Source organism: Archocentrus centrarchus, chromosome 23 (genome assembly GCF_007364275.1).
Source record: "Archocentrus centrarchus isolate MPI-CPG fArcCen1 chromosome 23, fArcCen1, whole genome shotgun sequence".
NCBI lineage: Eukaryota > Metazoa > Chordata > Actinopteri > Cichliformes > Cichlidae > Archocentrus > Archocentrus centrarchus.
Window position 1 is genome coordinate 9182390 of NC_044368.1, and position 23209 is coordinate 9205598.

At 40.5% G+C, this 23209-nt stretch overlaps 1 protein-coding gene across 1 annotated transcript in view; it reads left to right on the forward strand.

Annotated features, from left to right (window-relative positions):
- Positions 1 to 23209, forward strand: part of anks1b (ankyrin repeat and sterile alpha motif domain containing 1B) — a 251122-nt gene that overhangs the window by 166032 nt on the left and 61881 nt on the right. Inside the window, 2 exon segments of the mRNA XM_030720755.1 lie at positions 20748 to 21361; positions 21967 to 22089. Of these exon segments, the coding sequence (XP_030576615.1) occupies positions 20748 to 21361; positions 21967 to 22089 (737 nt within the window).

The window sequence follows — 23209 nt, forward strand, 5'->3', positions numbered from 1 at the left end:
TTTTTTCCCTGAAATGCCTGGTCCTACAGTAAATTGCCCTTTATTAAAGAAGAATTTTTCATTAAGGAAGAATTTGGCCTTAAAGTTTGGTAATAACCTGTACATCAGCACATAGTAATGATTGTCATATTTAAAAGAAATGTAATAATTCGTGTATTTTGTGCATTTCTGTATTATGGGAATCGCTGGTTTCCGGCCTGATTTATTCCTGACCTTCATTTCCTTGGTGTCATTTCCTAGACACTCGTTTGTGTTACCATAGCAATGAAAACCATGTTGTCATGGAAAAGTGGTGGCCTTGGTGATGGTTAGCTTGTTACGTGGTTGGTAATACTTCCTTCTCTCACCTGGCTTTCAGTCCAACTGTCCCTCACACCCGCAGTTATCAGGCTTCTGACAAAAGAGGCATATTCGGAGACATATTCGGGTTGTGTGTGTGTGTGTGTGTGTGTGTGTGTGCGCGCGTGTGCGTGCATGCATGCGCGCGTGTGCATGTGTGTGTGCGTTTCATCCGGGAGCAGTTCAGAGGCCCTGCTAGACTTTGATCTGAGTGGAGCCTCAGCAGGAGAAAAACACATTCATTATCAATCCACAGGTGCATGCACACATGCACACAAGCATAAATCTGAATGAGACATCTTCATCAAGTATTCCTATTGAAGCATTGCGGTGGTATTTATGTTACAAGACTGTGTTATTTCCCTCTAGAAGCTACATAATGAGTCTTGGCCTGTCACTGATATTTGGTGGATGACTTCTGAGGACAAAAACTGAGGAGCAATTATTAATCACAGTCTTGAAAATCTCTTCTTTTTGACTTTTAAAACATTGCCTTACAGTACCCTTTTGTATAAATGTTTCAGAAATGGATAGTCTGTATAGTTGAATTGCTGAGTGTATACATAATAATAAATGTAATGGCTTGCAAGAAGATGCTCATGCTTAAATAGCTGGTCAGTGGTTCATTTAGATTGCACAACCACTTAAAGTGTCTCTTGGACACTGTTGCCTAAAAAGTATCTCACATCAGACATCACACTTCTTGCTCCTGCAATGCATTGATCCTATAATTATTAGTTATGCATCCATTTATTGGTTGTATAGATGCAATAACTTAAGTTAGCTCTATTGTTAAAGACCTATGCACCATATGACCCCATCTGACCACTTCGGTCTCAGACTGCAGTCTCACTCGTGGTTCCTATTTAAAAGTAGAACTGGAGGCAGAGTCTTCAGCTTTCAGGCCCCTCTTCTATGGAACCAGCTCCCAGTTTGGATTCAGGAGACAGACACCCTCTCTACTTTTAAGATTAGGCTTAAAACTTTCCTTTTTGATAAATTTTATGGTTAGGACTGGGTCAGGTGACCCTGAACCTTTCTTTAGTTACGCTGCAAAGGGGCTAGGCTGCTGGAGTCGTCTGATTGTTGGGGTTTTCTTTCTGTTATTGTAGATATATAAAGCACCTTGATTTGGTGTTATATACATAAAATTGAATTGAATATTTTCAGTGATAGAAAGGATTTCTGTTGACCTTAATATGATTATCAAAACTCTTCAAAATAATGCCCGTTTTTCTGATTTGCGCACTGAGTTTCAGAGAAATGGATGATGCATATGTACAAATTTTCTGTCTGTCATTTCAGACCAATAACAAATATTTCTGTCTTGTTTCTGTTCAGTTCTAAAATTCTTTCTGGACCTGTAGCAGTTAATGTCATCAGTGCATCTTATTAATTTGGAAACGGCTTAGATCATCAGAGGAAAATAAGTACAACTTTATTTTTTACATTTTTTTTTTAGAACTTACCTACGTGAATTTTATTAGGGTTTGAACTGCATTAATAGGGGCACAACATCTGAATGGCAAGCAACTGTCTGCCAGCTTACCATGACATCATGGTGGCTAAATCCATCTTTTAATTACAGTCTATGTTAAAGATTAAAGTATATATCAAAAACTAGCTAACTTGACTCTGTTAATAGGAGATATATCTGTTGCACACGAATTATGTGCCACATAATTTCCTGGTTGGTGCAACAACTTTTTACCATAATTTCCAGAAAGGTAAAGTAATTGTATTTCCAAAAAATTACTGAATGAATTGCTTTTCATTTCTTATTTAAATCTTTGCAAATTAGTCATTGGTTTAAAAAAAAAAAAAAAAAAAAAAAAAAACTTCAAAAACTACTTTTCTCTATTTTGGGGAGGAAAGCATCACATTACTATTTTATTCTTTACAGCATTTAAAAAAATCATTGTTATAAAAAGTGGCTGTTGATGCAGACATACTAAAATTTTAAATCCTTGAGGAAAGATTGTCTTCTTATAATGGATGTGTAATGCCTTATCAGCCTGCTTATGAAAACCCATTATATAAGTCCCACAGCACTTTATAGATGCTGCCAGTAATGCCTTCTAAATATGTATACCTCTATTTGTTCCACTCTTTCTCTCGATGTGTGTCTCCCTCACTCTCCTTGCTTGAAGTTCCAATACCAGGAATAGATTGGCACCCATTTATTTTTCTATTTCATTTTTTCTCTATTTTTTTCCCTCCTCCGTCTTCTTCTGCTACTCCCCTCATCTCGCCTGCTCTCTCTACTTATTAGCTTTATAAGGCCTATTGTGGGGTTGCCATGGTAACAAGTGGCTTACAGAGAGAGAGAGAGAAAGAGAGAGAGAAAGGAGTATATATGTATGTGGGTACAGAAGGCAAAGAGTCACAGAATTCAGAGGATGCCAGTGAAAAAGAGTGGGTGAGAGAGAATGAGCGGCTAATGTTGCAGAGGGGGTGGGGGAGCTTGGTGATGAACAAAAATCAGGCAAATTGAGAGAATGAAATGTGAGAATTTCAGGGGCTGGATTGAGAAATGAGGACAAGAAAGTGAAGGGAGCGCGGTTTTTCCTGGCATTCCATAAAAGGTCTTTCCTTCCTTCTTCCCCACATCTGTCTGTCCTCTGATTATTTGCTTCATTCCATCCTTCAACACTGTGTACTTTCCTTCAACCCGAAGCAAAGTATGCAGGTGTCAGCAACCTGCGTGGGCAGTTGGACTATAAGGAGTCCTATTTATAACCTGATCCGTCCCTGGTGGTGTTGCTGTTTCACTACACAACTAAACTTTATGTAATGCTGGACATTGCTTTGAGAAGATATTCCTTCAGCGCAGACCACCAAGTGTATGCAAAGTCAGTGGAACCGTTGATGCAGTTGTCCTTAATGAATTATGCAGTGCCCCCTGTGACAAGTCAGCAACAAACAGGCACAAATCTCCAGGTCTCTGTTTATTGTTCTGAGAGCTGTTTGGCTTTTTATGCACTCCTTATTGTGTTATTTTTCATGTAATTTAAATGGCGGTTGTTTTGTTTTGGTTTTTTTTTTGGCTTACAAAAGTTGGTCATTACATTAAAAGCAGCAGTAAGTACTATTATTATCCCAACAATAGGTCAGGTGACTCATGTAGTGTTAAAAGGGGTCACTACAAGTGATTAACCCACAGAAAGACCTTATCTTGCTGTTTCCCTCAGATTTTTTCCTCAGGACTTGGTGGAAACCAAAACAGGGCAACTTCAACTAAACACAGTAGGTTTACTCCTTGATGCCTTAATGTGTGTGTGTATATGAACAGTACTTTGCAGTCTTGAAACACCCCTCATTTCTTTATATGTTAAGAAAACAGAAAATGGGTGCAGCAATTAATTGAAATGTGCAAAAATACATGGAAATTCAGTATATAAAGTAAAATCTCTCATGTTCCACTGTGTTTTTCTGTCCAGGTATGCTTTTACTGCATTGGGTGTATTTTGGATGATTGTCACACTGAGAAACAAAAGTAGTTGCCAATCAGACACTTTCCATGGTGGGCCAAAATCTGATGGTACCTTTCTGCATTTATAATCCCATCAGTTTTGACGAAAAACCATGACAGAGCCTCTACCATGTTTTACAGATGGCTGCATTTGAACCAAAAATGTCAAATTTGGATTCATCACTCCATAAGACTTGTTGCCACTGATTTTCAGTTCAGTTTTTGTGTAATTTGGAATACCTCAGCCTTTTCTCCCTGTTTCCCCTTCCTTAAGAAGGGCTTCTCGACAGCCACCCTTCCACTGAGACCATTTTTGATGAAGCTTTGACAAACAGTAGATGGATCAGCTGAAGGGCCAGAGGCATCTCTCAGGTCCTGTGTCAGGTCTTTGCTGGATTTCTTCCTTTTTCTTAAGGACGTGACTTTCAGATACTGTTCATCTGCTGTAGATAGTTTTTCAGGTCTGTCACTTCTTTTGTCCTCCACTTTAAAGTTTGCTCATTTTTTTAAGGACACATTGCACACCATGCTGCGATATTAAGTATTTGGTAGTATTTTAAAATACTAATTTGGTATTTTTTCATTGATTCAGCTAAAGAAATGGGAACAAACATAAGTTGTCTGTCATGTGTAGAGACAACACTGATTCATCCCTTGAGTTAGGTGCCTTTTTGTGCTTGACATTCGTCATTTCTCTGAAGACGGTCAGGCACAAGGACTGGACTGAAAATGAGTGAAAAAGCAGCCAATGCTCAAAGAAGATCTTCAGAAAACCTGGAGAACTATTGTTTGAGATCACTCCTGCTACTTGGAAGCAAAATTACTGTATATGAACTTTAATAATAAGTTGGTTTGGAGCAAGGCAAATAAAAATATCTGATAATGCACCTCTTACACTTGTGCTTGGATGGAGCATCAATCTGTTACAGTTTCTGGCTTAAGAATTTAGAGCATTTGAAGCCACTTCTGTTGCATTTATAAGAGGTAAATAGAAAGTTGAACCAGGTTTCGTGTTAAGATGGGTGATAAGTTACCCCAAGAACATATCTGTTATGCAGTCTGCTACAGCTATGGGGGCTTTTTGCCATCATTCTCCATCTTTCATTTATCATCTTATTTTAATCTGCAGAGTTTATTTTGTATTAAAATTCCCTCTAACTAATGCACTTTTTGAAATACTCTTATCTATTTGTAAAAAATGCTGTCATAAAAATAATTCTCCAATATATGTGGAAAGTGAATGAGGAATTAAATCGTCTTGGTTATTTCTGGAAAAAAATAATTCCTGCTTGAAATCTTCATATGCTCATCATAATGCAGCAGACACACAAAGCAGCTGAGTAATCGATGATCTCCATCAGTTAATGAGCCGTAAATGGCAAAGCGATCAACTGCTCTGTGCGAGCACAGCACTTGCTGTGTGTTGACTTGAAAGACTTAAGTTCATTAGACCTCCACTGCTTGATTCAGTCCTTTGTTCTCAACTATCACACACTCCACCTGTTCCCTCTATAAGGACATTCTTCTGCACAGATGCAGGTATGTCAGCCTGCTGTGCTTAATTATTAAGTCATTGTCACAGTCAGCAAAGCCTTTGTCTCTGGCGCTAATTTGATACTCATGGACGCACACACATTAGTTATCTTAACTCTGTCCTTACCTTTCTTTGTCGTACACACATTTGAAAGAGTTTTCCAGTGTAACATGAACCTAAATGACAAGAAACCAATTCTTGATGTCTCATTAACATTTTAATTACAATCATAGCTTAACTGTGAAGCACAGACACATCATGCAGGTTGTTATATTTCTTCATTTTGCACCAAACCAGAAAAGCAGCAGTGCTGTCTGGAGACTCGCTTACATAAAATAACAGGAATTGTCTCTGTTGTTCTAGCCAAGTTTAATTTGCTGAATGTGTCCCCTATTGTGTGGCAGGAGTGCTGAAATTATAGTTCTCCTCTTGTTACTTTTTCAATCAAGGGTGAGAGGATCAATCAAAGATAAAAGCTGCTCAGTCAAATTTGAAAGGTGGGGGATGAAAGATTAAAAATTAAAAAAAGCAGTTTTGTCATTTGTGCTGTAATGTTTCTGTCTCATGTGTAAAAAAAAAAAAATTTTTTTAATAAAAGCATGATTTGGTTTTATGCCATGCATGCAGTTTTACACTAAAGTTCATAAGGTGCACTGATGCAATCCTGTGCAAAGACTTCCAATGCAGGAATATCTTTGAAGCCAGAAAATTCAGGGTTTTTTTTTTTTTGGGTTTTTTTTTCTCGTGTGTATGTTTTTAATTGCCAGCTCTTTTATTTTGTACTCATAGTCTGAGTAAAAATTATTAGAGCTACATCAACAGACTCTGACGAAGTTTTCGGCCAGTCTTGGTAGTAGAGTGTACCATACTAGTAGAGACGCAGATCTAATTAACCACTCAGTTTCATTCATGATAGTTCATTCAGGATAGTTCTGATCACACATTCACTGTGTTTCTTATTTTATTTTTCACCTCGGGCAGTTTTGCTACCAAAACAGGTTCTGGACGACTGTGAGTGTTATGTGTTCGATGGGGATTTTAATAATATTGACCCATCTCAGCCTATTACAGTTACATCTGTATTAGAATATGTACTGATATGCACCAAGATAAAACCTCCTTCTTTTTAACTAAAGCATAATAAACATAAATAAAACATTAATATTTGGATGCCCCTTACAGTAGCAAGTTGCACATCAACTAGACATTTTTGGTCGGTATTAACAAGTTTCTGGCAGGATATTTGACCACTTTTCTTGGTAGAATTGGTAGAGTTAATTTAAATTGGTTGATTTCCTGGCACAGACCCAGCTTTTAAGCATAGTCCACAAATTTCCAGTAGGGTTGAGGTCAGAGCTTTGGGATTGCCATTCCAGAACTTTAATGTTAGCCTGATTTATGCATTCCAAAACCAGTTGTGATGTGTGTTTGGGATCGTTGTCCTGCTGGAACACTCAGTTCTGTCCAGGTTTCAACCATCTAGCTGTTGATTTAAGGTGAAGTTGAAGAATTTGTAAGTAGCCCTCTTTCAGTATTCCATTCACTTTGTGCAATGTATCAGTACCACTGGCAGCAAAGCAGCCCAAAAACAAGATGTTACCACCACACTTGACTGTTGATACAGTGATCTTAGGTTTGAAAGCCTCACCTTTATTCCTCCAAACATACATTTTGTCATTGTGGCCAAATAGCTCAATCTTTGTTTTGTCTGACTATGAAACATTTTTCCAGAAGGCATTTGGCTTGTCCATGTGGGCAGCTGCAAGTTTCAATCAAGTTTGAAGGCATCGATTTTGGACCAGGGGTTTGTTTCTTGGGCAGTGCCCTCTCAGTCCATGATGATGTAAAACTGACCTCACGTTTTTTTCTACGCGCAAGTGCTTTCTATCTAACATTCACACACATTCAAGCAATTTGGGGTTCAGTATCTTGCCCAAGGATACTCTCACATGCAGACTGGAGCAGCCAGGGATCAAACCACCAACCTTCAGATTAGTGGGTGACCTGCTATACCTTCTGAACTACAGCTACCCCGAAAGACATTGTAGAACCTTCAGCGCCACTTATTAAAAGATTTTATCCATGAAAATCAAAAAAAGCTGAAATATGGCAGTAGTTACCGGTCAGTGGATATCAGTGAAGGCATGAATATTAAGGACTCTGTGATCTTCTCATTTTACCTCTGGCACACAAAACTAACACCAAATTTTATGCATACTTTAGAGTTAGGGTTATTTCTCATCACGGATGACTCATAAATCTCATAAGGCTGTGACTCTTGCATTTGCATCTGTTGAATGCGCTTGTACTATTTGTTTTATTTATTTATTTTAGTTTCCATCTAGTCTTTTCAGTAACAAGCTTCTTGAAAATTCATGCACACAGATCAACAATATGCATGAACATTATTAAAACACCTCATTGGTATGTAACTCCTCTTCTATGCCTTCTTCTCTTTGTATTCGGGCTTAAATCTCTGTCACTACTTTGTGGTTGGGTTTTGAATAGAAGGACCTGAGGTGATGATGAGTCATGTTTGGAAGCTCTGAACACAAAAGAGGCTCACTCAGACACCCAGACAATATTCAAAATAACTCAAGACAGGAACAGAATTCAGTGAGATGCACAGAGAAACTCCTCTTCTTCTTGCTGATTACACTCAACACAGTGAAGAGAAGCAGTATGGGGAATTGTATCTGGTCTGCAAGGGTCTTTTTTTTTTTTTATCTTGCTACCTTTATGTTGGCATTATAGGACACATTTAATGTCAAGGTGCATTTTTGATCAAGAAAAAAGCACAATTATTTAGTAGCTGGTAGCAGGTAGACATTAGATATAAGGGTAGTGCTTTACATTTGATATATATATATATATATATATATATATATATGTTCTTTGACAGCCTGTTTTCACAATACTGCCATTTTGTCGCAGCTGCTGATGCCTGAAAATTTTGCAGAAAGTCCCTTTTGGCCTCTGTCCTGTGACACTGGGTTTAGTCAGTAGTGATATGGTTCTCTCACCCCAACTTGGCACATTTGGACCCTTGTTAAGGTTCCCTTTGTGTCACATTTAAATGCACTAGGCAGTCTTTCAGTGTGCAGGCTGTGAAGGAGCAGAAACTAAACATAATGGGCCATATACTTTTTGGTTATTTATTGTTCTGTTTTGAAAATGGATATTAAAAAGCAAAAAAAATGTTTGTTTTTTTTTTACACCGGAAGTTTAACACCATCGTCAAGGAAACACGAGGCGCGTAAATACAAAGTGCTCACTTCTATTTGACACTTGCTCATGTCAGTGTACGGTTTGCAGAGCTGTTGGGATGGCTTTAGAACCACATTCTGAAGCAGCTGTAGACATGGCAAGAAGGCGACTGTCTTCTACAGCAATCTCTGCAGTTATTTTGCATTGTTACGGAGAAGAAAGGGGGGGCGGTCAGGAGATTTTGCACGGAAAATGGCTTGAGCGGACTCTCTGATGCACATCTGCAGGTGGAGGTGTCAAAAGCGTAAGAGACAAGCATTTGCTGTTTCGAAAAACAATAAACTGCCCCATCTTGCAGTAACTTTATAGTGGTCGATGGGAAATTTTCTCTGATGCCACAAAATTAATAAATAAAAAGACGGGCTGTTTTTCTTCAAAGCATTAAGGGAGTTCTGGGTTGCCCATTCTGGTACTAGTAATGTGTACCATCTAAAGGGTGCTGCAGCATTTGACAGAAGCAAACTCCAAGGTGGATTTGAACCCAGGCCTTCAAGCTGTGGGGCGGTGCTAACCACCACGTCACCATGCTGCCCGTTTTTTGAGTTACATTTTTCCCTTTTTGTTGTCTGGTGTAACTGAGAATCTCTAAAACTACTAAACAGTTATTTGATTTTGGATAACAGGTTTTATATATACGTATACGCAACCATGGTGGCATAGTGGTTAGCACTGCTGCCTCACAGCTAGAATAACATCTAGAAGGCCTGGGTTCGATTCCACCTTGGCCCCGACCCCTCTGTCTGTGTGGAATTTGCATGTTCTCCCTGTGCCTGTGTGGGTTTCCTCCGGGTACTCCAGTTTCCTCCCACAGTCCAAAGACATGCAGTTAGTGGGGTTGGTTAATTGGCCACTCTAAATTGCCCATAGGTGTGAATGTGAGTGTGAGTCTGAGTCTGTGTCTCTGTGCTGGCCCTGTGACAGGCTTGCGACCTGTACAGGGTGTACCCAGCCTCTCGCCCTATGTCAGCTGGGATAGGCTCCAGCCCAGCCCCCCCCCCCCCCCCCCCCCCCCCCCCGACCCTGAACAGGATAAGTGGAAGAGAATAGATGATGGATGGTTTGTATAAATCTAAAATTATAATCACTGCTGATCTCATATTAGTCATTTAACTCTCACCACCCCTTCTGTCTCACACAAGCTGAATAAATGAAATTTCAGTGACACTAGTCAGAGACTGCCAGCATTCTTGACTAGAGGAGACTTGGAAAAAGTAGGTTACAGCAGGAGACAAGACAGTTGCTGTGGCAATAAACTCTGCATATTTGAGTTAGGAGTGAAAATGTGAATTCAATATCTGCAGACTGGCCCCTCTCCGCCTTAAGGCTGGATTTAGATACATACAGGCTCTCAGTAATGAAGTAACGCTCTCAGCAGGGAGCCCCTATCGCTTCTCCACTTCCCACAGGGTGGGGTTAAGCCTGACCTGTTTGCACCTGTTAGTGTAGCGCTAGCTCTGGTGTCACAAACCTGAGGCAAAATTTCAGCATGAAAAGATGAAGAGAAGGAAAATGGCCCTTTATTTCTGATGGAATCATAACTTTTTTATGTTTTTGAAGGATATGGATAACTGTAGATGGTCCATATCTAAGATAAAGTGAGCTGTTTGTCATTCACTGTCTTGTCTTTGTTGTTGTTCTTTTTCTTTCGTGTTTATATGTATTTATATTCAAGATAAATAAAGAGGTTATTGAAAACATGGTCTATTATTAACCTGACTTTCGTGTTTGTTACAAATCTTAGGATTTCCACATCTGCCCATGACAATCTCTTTGTAGATTCAAATCTTCAAATCATGGAGGCACTTCAATTTTTTGTGCAACAGACTTTTGTAAATGACTCAAGCTGTGAAAAGAAAGTGATAGCATGACAATTCAGAAGTTTGGTGGGATTCAGAGACCTGGCACCATGCATGATTAGACAGAAATTCATAAATACTGCTATGTTCAGTAGGACTATTGATACATCAAAATAGCCAGCTGTAATAGATTGCAGGAAATGATGGTTTACGGACATGACAAGTCAGTTACAGTTGTAAATCTGCCACTGAAAAAATATTACAATAAAGGTGTACCATATTTTCCGGAGTATAAGTCGCACTTTTTTTCATAGTTTGGCTGGGGGTGCGACCTATACTCCGGAGCGACGTATAGTCCGAAAAATACGGTAATCACTGAAAAAAAGGCATGTCCAGTAAAAGGTAAAAAAATTTTTTGCAGTGAATGCAGTTTTCCAGCATAATTAATGCTATCCACAATATAAAAAGGCAAGTGTATAATACATTTTTAATGAATTATATATACATAAAACATTTGTGTATTAACTATAGAATAGCATTGTACACAATGATAGATTAAACAAGTGAATCAGTCTGAAGGACATCTGCTTTGGAGAGTGAAGACTAGAAGCTAAATGGGAGATATGGGGAGATGTGGATCAGTATCTGGAAAAAAAAATCAAAACATCACAGTAAATAACACAGGTGGCCATTTTCTACAAAAAACCTTTTACTGAAAGCTAATTTATTCATATTTAGAATACATAGTGTTATTAACATATTAACACATAATCTTTCTGACTTCTTTCTGAGATCAAGAGTCAATATTTAGCTTAGGAGCGCAAATGTTCTGCTCTATCTTGTGACAGAAATGGGAGTTAAAAGCAAACACTATTGGTTTTTTTTCATTTGTGATCCTTTGGATGGTCTTGAATCCCCAGGCTCTTAAACATTTGGTGGCATTTTCTGGGAGTAGAAGGGTATAAATTAAACTTTTCAATTTCTTCTTAAGAGTACTTCCAGGACCCTAGCTAATAATTGTGACATTTTCAACACTTGAAACGCTTTAAAACGTTCTTAAATCAGTGGCTTTAGATAATTTGCTTTCGTCATCATCAGACTCAACAGACAGATGGGAGTGGAGGTGGGGTGGCGGTGGTGGGGGGTGTTCAGCTAGCCTAGTACTAACCTAAAGTAAGCTTAGCACCTGAGGTTCAAGGAACTGATAATGATTTATCCAGGCCTGTGGCGCTTAGGAAATAGGGCTCAGTCTTTAATCTCAGGGATGACTGACAGTTCAGATATTGCTCTGTAGTTTTTAATAACAGTCAGTGCGGTGCCACAAGAGATGGAGCAATGAACACAACACTATCAGATGTTTGGATCCTTTCCCAACCCCTCCCGCTACCACACGCACGCATAAAGAAAAACATCCCATTGTATGAGATGATGGCGTGTTTGTGCGACCGTCTGCGTACACTTCCGCTGTCCCTTTTTAGAGATTCGCCAACAAAGTAAGATGTGTTGAGACATCTCGTCACATCTTTTTTTTTTTTGACCTGTCCGTGTAAAAATCAATAATGAAAAAGGCTTTATTAGGTTTCTGGTAGTTTGTAGTAAAAACTCAACTTCTAGTGGACTGCTCCTATACTGTGCAGATTGACTGGCTTTATTATGATAGATTAAACCTTCCTCTCATTTCTGCAGTTTTGATATATATACTCCAGCCCTGTATCCTTACTCTTTCATTTCTCTCCCTCATCTCCCCCCTCTATCATTCAATCCTTCATTCTGTCACTCCCTTATTTCTCTAGCTGCTTTCACCAACTCCATCTGCCTGTCTGTCACTGGTCTGTGCCCCCAGCCTTCCCCCTCACTTTACTCCAGCCTCGCTGCTATTTGTCAACCCTTCCTCTGTGTTGTGGTTAGTTGTTTTATTGCAACAGTATGCCTCTGCATTACTCATTTCCCTTTCCTTTTAAAATGTGTTTTCGATTTGATAACCTCCCTCAACCTCTTTACCGCATATCTCCATCTCCATCTTCTGCAATTCATTTTTCACCTTTTCAGCCTCATCCTCCAAGTCCTTTTCCTCTGCATGCTGGCCTGCAAACTGTTATATCTCGGTGAAAGAATATTATCTTTGTAGAACTGTGATTAGTCTTCCAGCTGTTTCAGCTTTAACTAGATTTATTTATTGTAGGGAGGGTTTCATTTAGACTGGGGCTGCATTATACACAGCTCTGGAATTGAATCTTACTTCTATAAAGTGATTACGTGCAAGAGAATATTCATTTATGGAAGAACATTTACTTTTACATACTAATATGAGCTGATAAAAGGCAAAAGTTTCTAAATTGGATACGATGTTACTAGCTCTAAGCAGGTTTTGAGTTTGCGGTATGCACACAGTGACTAAGCAATGAATTTAAGTACACTCAAAATTGTCAGTGTGCACACTAAAAATACTTGACTTTTGAGTGTGCTGTTGATGCAATGCACAATACACCGCTGCACATTAAAACCCACTGCAGATAGTACTGAGAAGGCTTTAAGAGGATCTTAGACAACAAAAATATTGCTTTTTATTTGCAAAGATTAATTTGGAGTCCGATTCGGTTGGTTGCTTTTGCATGTGTAGCTCTTTTAATGAGATTATACCATGTCATGGCAGGATAAGCACAGGTGAAACTAATGATGTTAATTTATACCACTTCCAGACCTTTGATATCATGTGTGGAGGCTCAGAATCATACCTGGCTGGGGTCTCTGAGCCATCGTTAATGTTATTAGTTAAGCTGGTGTTTTTTCTGCTACAGCGAGCTGTTGAGAAACTGAATCATTAAAATCTTCTACCATACATCACCTGTCAGTTTTAGATTAGAGTAAGGTACCAAAGCCGTCTCCAAATTTCATAGCCGGCACTAACCAGTGTTTCCTGTGAACTGGCTGCTCTGGACAGAGACAGGTAGGTCACAAACCACCTACTGACCACCCACCACTCCCATGCTTAGTGTCAGTTACAGTAGGCTAGCAATTTGTCATCAGCTTGAGTAATGCCATCTGTCCTCTGTTACTCTGCTCTATTCTTGCCTGCCACAATGACAGCGAAAACTAGAAGAAAACCCCCCCCAAAAACTTTCTTAAATTTCCACCTGGACCTTTTAGTCAGACTAGTTGTCTGCATTTCTGTTGGGGTCTAAAGATCCATGAAGAGTAGGCAAATTCATCAGTTGAGGTTTTTAGCTCATCTAGCCGAAGGACCGATGAGGCATCCGTTGTCCATCTGTCCATGTGTCCCTCCACAGTTCACAAGAATCACTACTTGTGAGCCACCTTGACTTCTCCGTGGATTTTCATTCTCATAAGTTTGTGTAATATGGCCAACCAATGGCAAGAAAATGTATAATTTCTTTATGTACTTCACACATTACAACACCCTGTGAATTGTGATGTTTCATGAGCCAGATGAGCTTTGTCATTGAAGTTTTTTTTTTGTTTGTTTGTTTTTGGCAACTACTGTATAACATAGATCATCATTGGTCCATCTGATGTCTTCTTTCTCCTGTAAATCTGTTCAAACCTGTTTGAAAGCACAGGCCAACTGTCTATACAGCTACAGAAAATGTTGGCTTAAGTAAAATGATGCAAGTTCGCAGAAAAATCGGACATGATCATATATCTGTCCAAAGCAGGGGCATTTTGAAGTGGTAAAGGGATTTCCCCAGAAATAAATTAAAGGTCTAGTCCCTCAGGTGTGAATGAACAGAGCTCCTCAACAAAAGGTACCAAGTTAGGTTAGCTGGATCATTGTGGTCACACCATTAAACACATGATTACAGTGTAGGCTATAAGGTTATAGACTGGTGTGGTTGTGCTTATTACAGCAACAATAATATTGCTGACTGCCTGAAGCAGGAACTGCTAACTCCTGTGTTCTAGTGTTTTGTTGACCCATCCATCTACCCTGACCTTCTCCATACCACACTTCCTCCTGTGGTCCCATCACAGTTTCTACAGCTTTAAGGACTTTGGCACTTAAGTGTTTTGGGTTGCTACATTTTTTGGGGGGGTGATTTGGTGCCTGTGATTCTCCCCCAGCTTTCTTGTACATATATAATATTTTAGAATAAGGATAGAGTGTTGAACTGGGACACAGCTCTAGTGCAGCTATAATATTATAGGAGTGATGAATTAAATGTAGTAGAAACACACTGTAGTGTTTATGTACATTGAATAAATGCTCCATTTCAACTGTTTGAACTCCCCCACCCACTCCTTTCTTCTCTGCTTGTCCTATATAGGAAAAACAGGATACACATCTGAAGACTTTACCTTTCATTCTTTAAATAGTCAGTCAACATTAGCATTTATTCTTGGTATTTAATTCTAATTATAATAAACATTAATCTGTACTTATTGCACAAACATTTATATTGCTGCTGCTGTTTTGAGATGAAGATTAGTTCCCGGGCTGTCCCGTTGCATGCTACAACTTGTGTGTATTTGTGTGTTTGCATACTAGTGTCGCAATAAAATGCAGGTATGCAGAGTGATGCAGCTGCTGTTTCACCAAGTGATTCTCATATGTTGGCTGTACTTAAGCAAGGGCAGGGTACATACAGTTTGACTGCTCTTTAGTTTGAGCTGAAACTAGCCTCGGATCTCCAGGTAAGACACACACACACACACACACACACACCCTTAAGCAAAGACAGGGAAGACTGACCACTTAGGAATGGATAAGTAATGAAGGTGAAAACAACACAGAGAGGGAGACTATTGATTGTTTGCAGGGGAAGAAGAAGAAAGAACAGCAGAGTTATCTGTCTGTGCTTGGCCAAATTCTGTTATCCATCCAAAAGTTTGGCTACCACAACTGATGTTAGGTGTGTTTGTCTATCTATACATAACGTTAACTTTTCTTCTACTCTTTCCTCAAACCGCACGTCAGCGTCACTTCTGCTTCTTTTTTACTGTCTCGATAAACAACTTGCTGATTTGATTGCCGTGTTTATCCACCGTACACTTTCCCCCCTCTTTCTCCTGGAGGTCGAAGACACTCAGCTGCCCGACGACTGCGAGAGATGCTGGTGCTCTCTGTTGCCATAGCTACCAGTAGACTCACCTGTGCCAACTGTTTTCGTGTTTTACAGAGAGGAGAAGCTAAGAGAGCAAAAGAAATTCATAAAAGGGCTGAGAGAAGCACTTACAAAAGAAGAGGGGCGCGGGAAAAATGATCTTAATGATGCCTTTATTCACAATGCAGCAGATGTTTGTGTTAACATGTTACTGCATCTTGTGTGATTAATCTGACAGTCAAACATATATTTACACTGTTTTTCTTTACATTTACTTTGATTATGTTATAAGCATTCACTATATAAAACATAGACTTGGCCATCTCTAACGTCAGAAGTACTGTTTTGCTGATTACAAGGGAACGACTCATGTTAGAGCCTCCCTGGAATGGCTACAATTCAAAGAACTATTTCAGCCCTGGATGTTTCTTCTTGGTTAAAATAACACAGTGTAGGCATGAGAGATATAAGATCAGAGGTCAGGACAATGGAGGAATTACTAATCTTTGGACACTTTGTCCCATTTTTCCTGTAAAATGATGGAGCTTAATCATCTGAAGCGCTTTCAGGTTGTGTAAGAAATAATGAAATTTTCCAGTGCATGTAACACTTGAGGATGAGTCACGGTTTCACCCCTCATTACCTGTGGATGGGTGTTTTTCTGGTGCAGTCAAAACGAAACACATTTAAAAAGAAACATCTTTCTGTTTGAGGATTCACATTAATAATGTTTTCCTTTAGAAAGAACTGGATCATCTCCTGTTTCAATCATAGTGAATGCTTTTAGTTATTAACTCTCTGGAGGATTTCTCAGACAAAAGCAACCAAGTATGCTGTGTATTCTCTTCTTGCGTCGTGCAATTGTTGCATATGGAAATGTGGCTTGTTGTGCAGAAGTCACAAAATGCTAGCAAAAACTGGCTAACACACACAGACGATGAGTGGAGGTGGCAAGCAGCGGGGGTATGCAGTCAGATGATTGTAAATTCAGTGTGTGGGCCAGTGAGGGTGCAGGCCATTATTCCAGTGACAGTTTTGATTACAAGAGTGTAAAGTTTTTCTATTTGTTCAAACAACTGTATTTGACTGTTAAGAGTGTGTGTGTGTGTGTGTGTGTGTGTGTGTGTGTGGTGTGTGTGTGTGTGTGTGTGTGTGTGGTGTGTGTGTGTGTGAGGGAGTGAAAGAGAGAAACACTTATCAGTGGTAAGGCTTTCCATGGCCTGGTGCACAGTCTTAACACACAGTGACAGATAAAGGAAAGAGAGGAGAGTCGGGGCTTGACTAAGACAAGACACACACCTTTTTCATGTGTTATTAGTAAGGTGAGAAGACAGAATATTATGTTGTATTACAGTTTAATCAATTACAGCTGTTTGTATATGGAGTGAGTGTGTGTGTGTGTGTGTGTGTGTGTGTGTGTATTGTGTGTGTGTGGTGTGTGTGTGTGTGGTGTGTGTGTGTTTTTTGCCAAAAGTATTCACTCTCCCATCCAAATCATTGAATTCAGGTTTCCAGTCACTTCCATACCCACAGGGTATATAAAACAGGGTCGCTTTTAGGAGCTCAGTGAATTCAGTGAGTTCCTTTAGGGGATACCACCAGTCATGAATTTCCTCGCTACTAATATTTCACAGTCACTGTTAGTGGTATTATAACAAAGTGGAAGCGATTGGGAATGACAGCAACGATGTGGTAGGCCACATAAAATGACAACTGGTCATTGATCTCTGGAGCTTGAAAAGGCGACTGGACTCTTTTTGTTTCTTGAAGACGTTTCACCTCTCATCCGAAAGGCTTCTTCAGTTCTCAAACAAAAGGTGGAGAGGACCCAGGTATTTAAACCCCTGTGGGCGTAGTCCCCTGGAGGTGGTTATGAACCTCTATTGATCAGTTGTGTGAACACATGTGCCCAGGTGTGAAGGGGGCGTGGGTCATATTTAATCAGTGGTTTCAGTTGAAACCAATTTAGGGACTCTGCTCCATTGTTTCCTGTGGCCTATTGAGGTCACTGGAACAAAGGTGTGAATGGGGGTTGAGACGTCTGGGAAGGGAGCTCAGGACAGCACTGTAAGCGGGGGAAAGTTGGTGACGTAATCCACCTCCTCTGTTCAATGATGGTTGTCAAATCAGCTAAGATGCACAGGAATGAAGGCCAAACACAACTACAGAGAATAGGAAGGACAAGAGGAACAACATTGTCATCCCATATGTGTCAGGCTTGTCAGAGAAACTCAGAAGAATTTTCTCCAAGCATGACATCTCAGTATACTTCAAACCAAGTCACACCCTAAGACAAAACTGGTTCATCCAAGGACAAACCCGCCAAACACAAGATCAGCGATGTAGTGTATGCTGTTCAGTGCAGTGAAGAGTGCTCGGACCTCTACATTGGTGAAACCAAACAGCCCTCTTCACAAACGAATGGCACAACATAGAAGAGCCACCTCGACAGGACAAGATTCAGCAGTACATCTGCATCTGAAGGAAAAAGGGCACTCTTTGAGGATGCCAATGTTCACATTTGGACAGGGAAAACAGATGGTTTGAAAGAGGAGTGAAAGAAGCCATCTATGTCCACTGTGAACAACCATCATTGAACAGAGGAGGTGGATTACGTCACCAACTTTCCCCCGCTTACAGTGCTGTCCTGAGCTCCCTTCCCAGACGTCTCAACCCCCATTCACACCTTTGTTCCAGTGACCTCAATAGGCCACAGGAACAATGGAGCGGAGTCCTAAATTGGTTTCAACTGAAACCACTGATTAAATATGACCCACGCCCCCTTCACACCTGGGCACATGTGTTCACACACATGATCAATAGAGGGTCATAACCACCTCCAGGGGACTAACGCCCACAGGGGTTTAAATACCTGGGTCTCTCCACCTTTTGGTTGAGAACTGAAGAAGCCTTTCGGATGAGAGGTGAAACGTCTTCAAGAAACAAAAAGAAGTCCAGTCGCCTTTTTCAAGCTCCAGAGACTACTATGACCTGGATGACTGAGAATCTACACAGACACATGGGTCAGTGGATGTTGAGGTGCATAGTAAACAAAGGTCACCAACTTTCTGCAGTCAATTGCTACAGTCCCCAAACGTAATGTGGCCTTCAGATTAGCTCAAGAACAGTGCATAGAGAACTTCATGGAATGGGTTTCCATGGCCGAGCAGCTGCATCCAAGCCTTACATCACCAAGCACAAACCATTGCATGCAGCAATGTGAAGCAAGCCACCACTGGACTCTAGAGCAGTGAAGATGTGTTCCCTGGAGTGACAACTCATGCTTCTGCTTCTGGCAATCCGATGGACGAGTCTGGGTTTGGTGGTTGCCAGGAGCACGGTACTTGTCTGACTGTATTGTGCCAAGTGTAAAGTTTGGTGGGGGGGGGGGGGGGGGGGGGGGGGGGGGGGGGGGGGGGGGGGGGGGGGGGGGGGGGGGGTGGGGGGTTATGGTGCGAGGTTTTTTGGAGGGGGCTCAGGCCCTTAGTTCCATTGAAGGAATGCTTAATTCTGCATACTAAAACATTTGGACAATTTCATGCTCCACAAAGTTGTGTGGGAGCTGTTTGGAGCTGTTTACTTGTTTCAACATGACTGAACACCAGTGCACAAAGCAAGGTCCCTAAAGACATGGATGAGCGAGTGTGGTGTGGAAGAACTTGAATGGCCTGCACAGAGACCTGACCTCAGGCCGATAGAACACCTTTGGAATGAATTAGAGCGGGGAGTGCAAGCCAGGACCTCTCATCCAACATCAGTGTCTGACCTCACAATGCACTTCTGGAAGAATGGTCAAAAATTCCCATAAACACTCCTAAACCTTGTGGAAAGCCTTTCCCAGAAGAGTTGGAGCTGATATAGCTGCAACATCACATTAAACCATATGGATTAAGAATGGGATGTAACTCAATTTCATATGTGTGTGAAGGCAGATGAGCAAATACTTTTGGCAATAGTGTAGATCTTTGGGCATCACCTTGTTGGAGCAAAAATACAATTTTAAATGATCAGGTACAAGGACTGGAGTGAAAATGAATGAAAAAGCAGCTGATGCCCAAAGAAAAGAAGTGGACGACTATTTCTTAAGACCTCTTAAAGATTACAAGAAAATCTGGGTGCTTGGAAACAAAAAGATGTCAGGCGTGGCTCAAGACTATTGCACAATACAGTATGCTACTTGGACAGCTGTCCATTTTGGTGAATTAGTTCTTCTTTAGTCAGCAAAAACAGACATTTTGGTTACACACATGTCTGTCCTTTGAACATATCCAATACTTTAATAAGTCTTTCAACAGAAACAAGTAATTCAGATTAATTTACTTGTCCACTGTTGACTGCCTGTGTTTAGCCTGAAAGGATGACATTACTAGAGTGATATTTTATTAACAAGTGCATTTTTTTTTCTCTCACAAAACTTCCTTTGTAGCCATCTTCATCCTTTCTCACTAATGTGGTCAAATGATGCTGTCTTTCAAGTATAGCTAGACACTACTAATCTTTCTAACTCCAGAAATAAACTAGTTTTAGTTTCCCCTTAAGCTCATGCTACTCCTTTGTGACACTCTCCCATTTAGTGTGAGATTTCTCATGAGTGTGAGAATGGAGTTGCTCTGGTGAAGTGTCATTTTCATGTTCTGCACAGAATAAGAAGAATGCATCAGTTATTGTTATCGTGTCACAAGAGGTATATATTATTTTAACATGCATGGAAACCTATGTGACTTCAGTTGTAACTTGGATGGAGATGTGAACGTACGTAGACTCACACTAACAAAACAGTCATCAAGTAGACAGCTTCTTTCAACCCTGCTGCACACAGACAGAGTTAGTGGACCTCTAAAAGCATCCCCTCAGAAATTACCAAAAAAAAAAAAAAAGTCAATGGTCTAAGAATGTCTGGATGAGTTCATGCATACATGCACAAGTTCAGATGCACAAGCACGCCATTTGCACCCACACAGTGAAGGAGCAGAGGTGTAAAATCCAAGTCAGGAGTTCTTTTATTCCTCCTTAGAGAAACAAACAACTTTTCTACAGGGAAGCAGAAGATGTATTACCGAGTTCTTATCATCCTGTTTGCAGCCATGTTTGCTTTTGTGTATTCTTTACTTTTATTTCTTTCACTCTGTGTTTTTTAATGAGCTGTCTTGTATTCTTGGAGAGTAAATTCATTAATTTGTATCACACCATTTTGACTGATGCAAGTATAATTCATATACTTAGGTTAACATGCATGATTTAATGCTAATGCAATTCTTTTATTTGTGTCCTATCTGCAGACGACATCCCGTATCAACGAGACCCGACTCCTCCCCTTCCCTACTCTTCCTCCAATTCAAACGCTCTGCCAGAGGAACGCAGGAAAAGCCACATCCCAGAGGAGTTTGCAGGCCTTCTTCATGGCTCTTCTCCAGCCTGTGAACCCCCCGATACGCCTTACCACCTTTACAGCCCCAAATCTTTTAAAAATACAGATGTCCAGAGCAGTTTTCTGCAGACCCCAGAGTTCAGCATTGTGATCGGCGGAGGAGCCATTCCGAGATCAGCCAACGACACTCGAAAGCCACAGGTCGTATACCGAACTGTCTTCCACACAAAGGTCAACCAGGACCAGGCTCGACCCAGGAACTGTCAACAGGTAGATCCACCTCGTGGATGGTCTACGCTGAGCCACCCACCCTCTTGTTCCTCTGGTCAGAACGGAGAAGTTGCAGATTTACGGGGAACCCAGACCGGAGCAGCATCCAAAGACAGTTCACCTGGGACTGGCTACGAAGAAAGGGCTTGCACCCTTGGGAGGATGAGATCCATGCCACGCAGTGTGTTGGACCTGCAGCTGTCAAAATCTCTGTCCAAGTCTGATTCGAACCTAGTGGCTGTGTCCCCCATACAGGTAACTCTTTGGTGCTTAAAAGATATCATTTTCTATGCAGCCAATGCACTAAAAATAACATGAATTAATACATCCAGAATCCTATATTAATAAGAGTAATTTTTATTATGTTTTTCTTTGAATTTATTTGACAGCTTCAGTAAAACTGGACTCAGTTATTAAAAATACATTTCTCTTTAAAATGTCTAGGTAAGCAAAGAGGTCTGCAGTATTGTTGTACCAATAGCAAATTTAAATATTGTAAATAGTCACTTACATAAAATCAATTTGCATCTTGCTACATCATGTGACTTCACAAACAGAGCAGAAATCAGTCCAGCCAATTGGATAAATCATCAATCTGGGTCACAGTGTTCTCTGCTGCAGCATATTTTACGAGACTTCTGTAATTCATTGTAAATAAATCATAAGCTAAATACATAATCTGTTTGATGAAAAAAAAGTGCCATTACAGCCGAAACTTTGATGAGCAATGAGCGGACTTATTTGTTCTCTTAACAGTTTTTAGTTTTAGTTTTCATATTTTAAGGTTAAATATTTGGCAACCTTTGCGTCTCTAGTTGTGACGTTCTTAAAAACAAAATGTTTTGTTGTATTTTTTACAGGAAGAGCACAGTTGGGGGTCTGGATCACGGGGCCAGGGCCCTGGAAGTCCGAGCCCACGTGAAGGCGCCAGCCCGGAGGGAAGATTGGAGAGAACGCCATCTTTCACTGCTGAGTGGGAAGAGGTAAGAAGAGAGTTTTCCTGATATGTACACCTGATCCCACGATATTTAGCATCAATTGCAACATAAAAGAAGAAGACGAAGACAAGTTGTCAGTGCCTCTGCTCTGACACTACATTTATTTGGTAGTAAAATTGATTAAATCCGTCGTGCTTTTTCAAAGTGAACCGGCTCTGCAGGAAACAGTTGAAAACTCTGCACCCACAGCAGCAAGCTGCTTCAATTTTTCCTCCCTTTGAAATGCACTCGACTACTCCAGTGCACAAGGAGCCCAAGTGCTAATTTAACATGCTCCCACATTGATTTTCTTCTGTAACCAGCGATGAAGCTGCAGAGAAGACCACATATCTGAGGGAGGGCAGTTTCTAGTTTCTGTTAAAGAGGGTGCAGAGCTGAGGTCTAGGGTGTTGTGTGCTTTGGTCTTGGCGTGTTTGTGCCTGGAGCTCTTTCAGTATTAAAGGGTCCCTGACACAGATGTGATGCATTGACTGGACACCACTGTTGGATCTTTATAAACATTTGGGGTCACAGGCACATTAATGTCTGCTCACTGCTCACTGTTCACACCTCAGACAAAACACTCTTTGCAAACTGATGCACCCTGAAAACAAACAAAAAAACACACATTTTGCACATCACTACTTCGTTAGAGAACCACCACACGTAATCACGAGGATGCCTTAATTAGTCTCTCTCTATTTTTAAAGTAATGCTAATGCATGTCAGTGGAAGTCCATTTGTGCATGCCTTTTCACATTTGCATGCACACATTCATTAATTCCTCCATGCAACTCATGACTTCCTGATGATGATGAATTGCCATATGGAATTTTCCACAGTTCCCATATTTCTTTTTTCAGGATAATTGCATGCTACGTGAGGAGGAGATAAGGTTAGATTGGCCTCAGGGAAATTTAAGGTTGGTAAACAGGGATTTCAGAGGAAAAAATAACAAAGCTGCTCTATATCTATCACATGCTGAGGGAAAGTGTTGCGTTATTAAGTGGAGACGAGTGGCAAGGGACATCCTGCAACAGTCAGTGATTTGAAGACACCGATTCTCTTTAGTGCAGCAAGCTTAAAGGTAGTCTAATATACTATCCATCCATCCATCCTCTTCCAC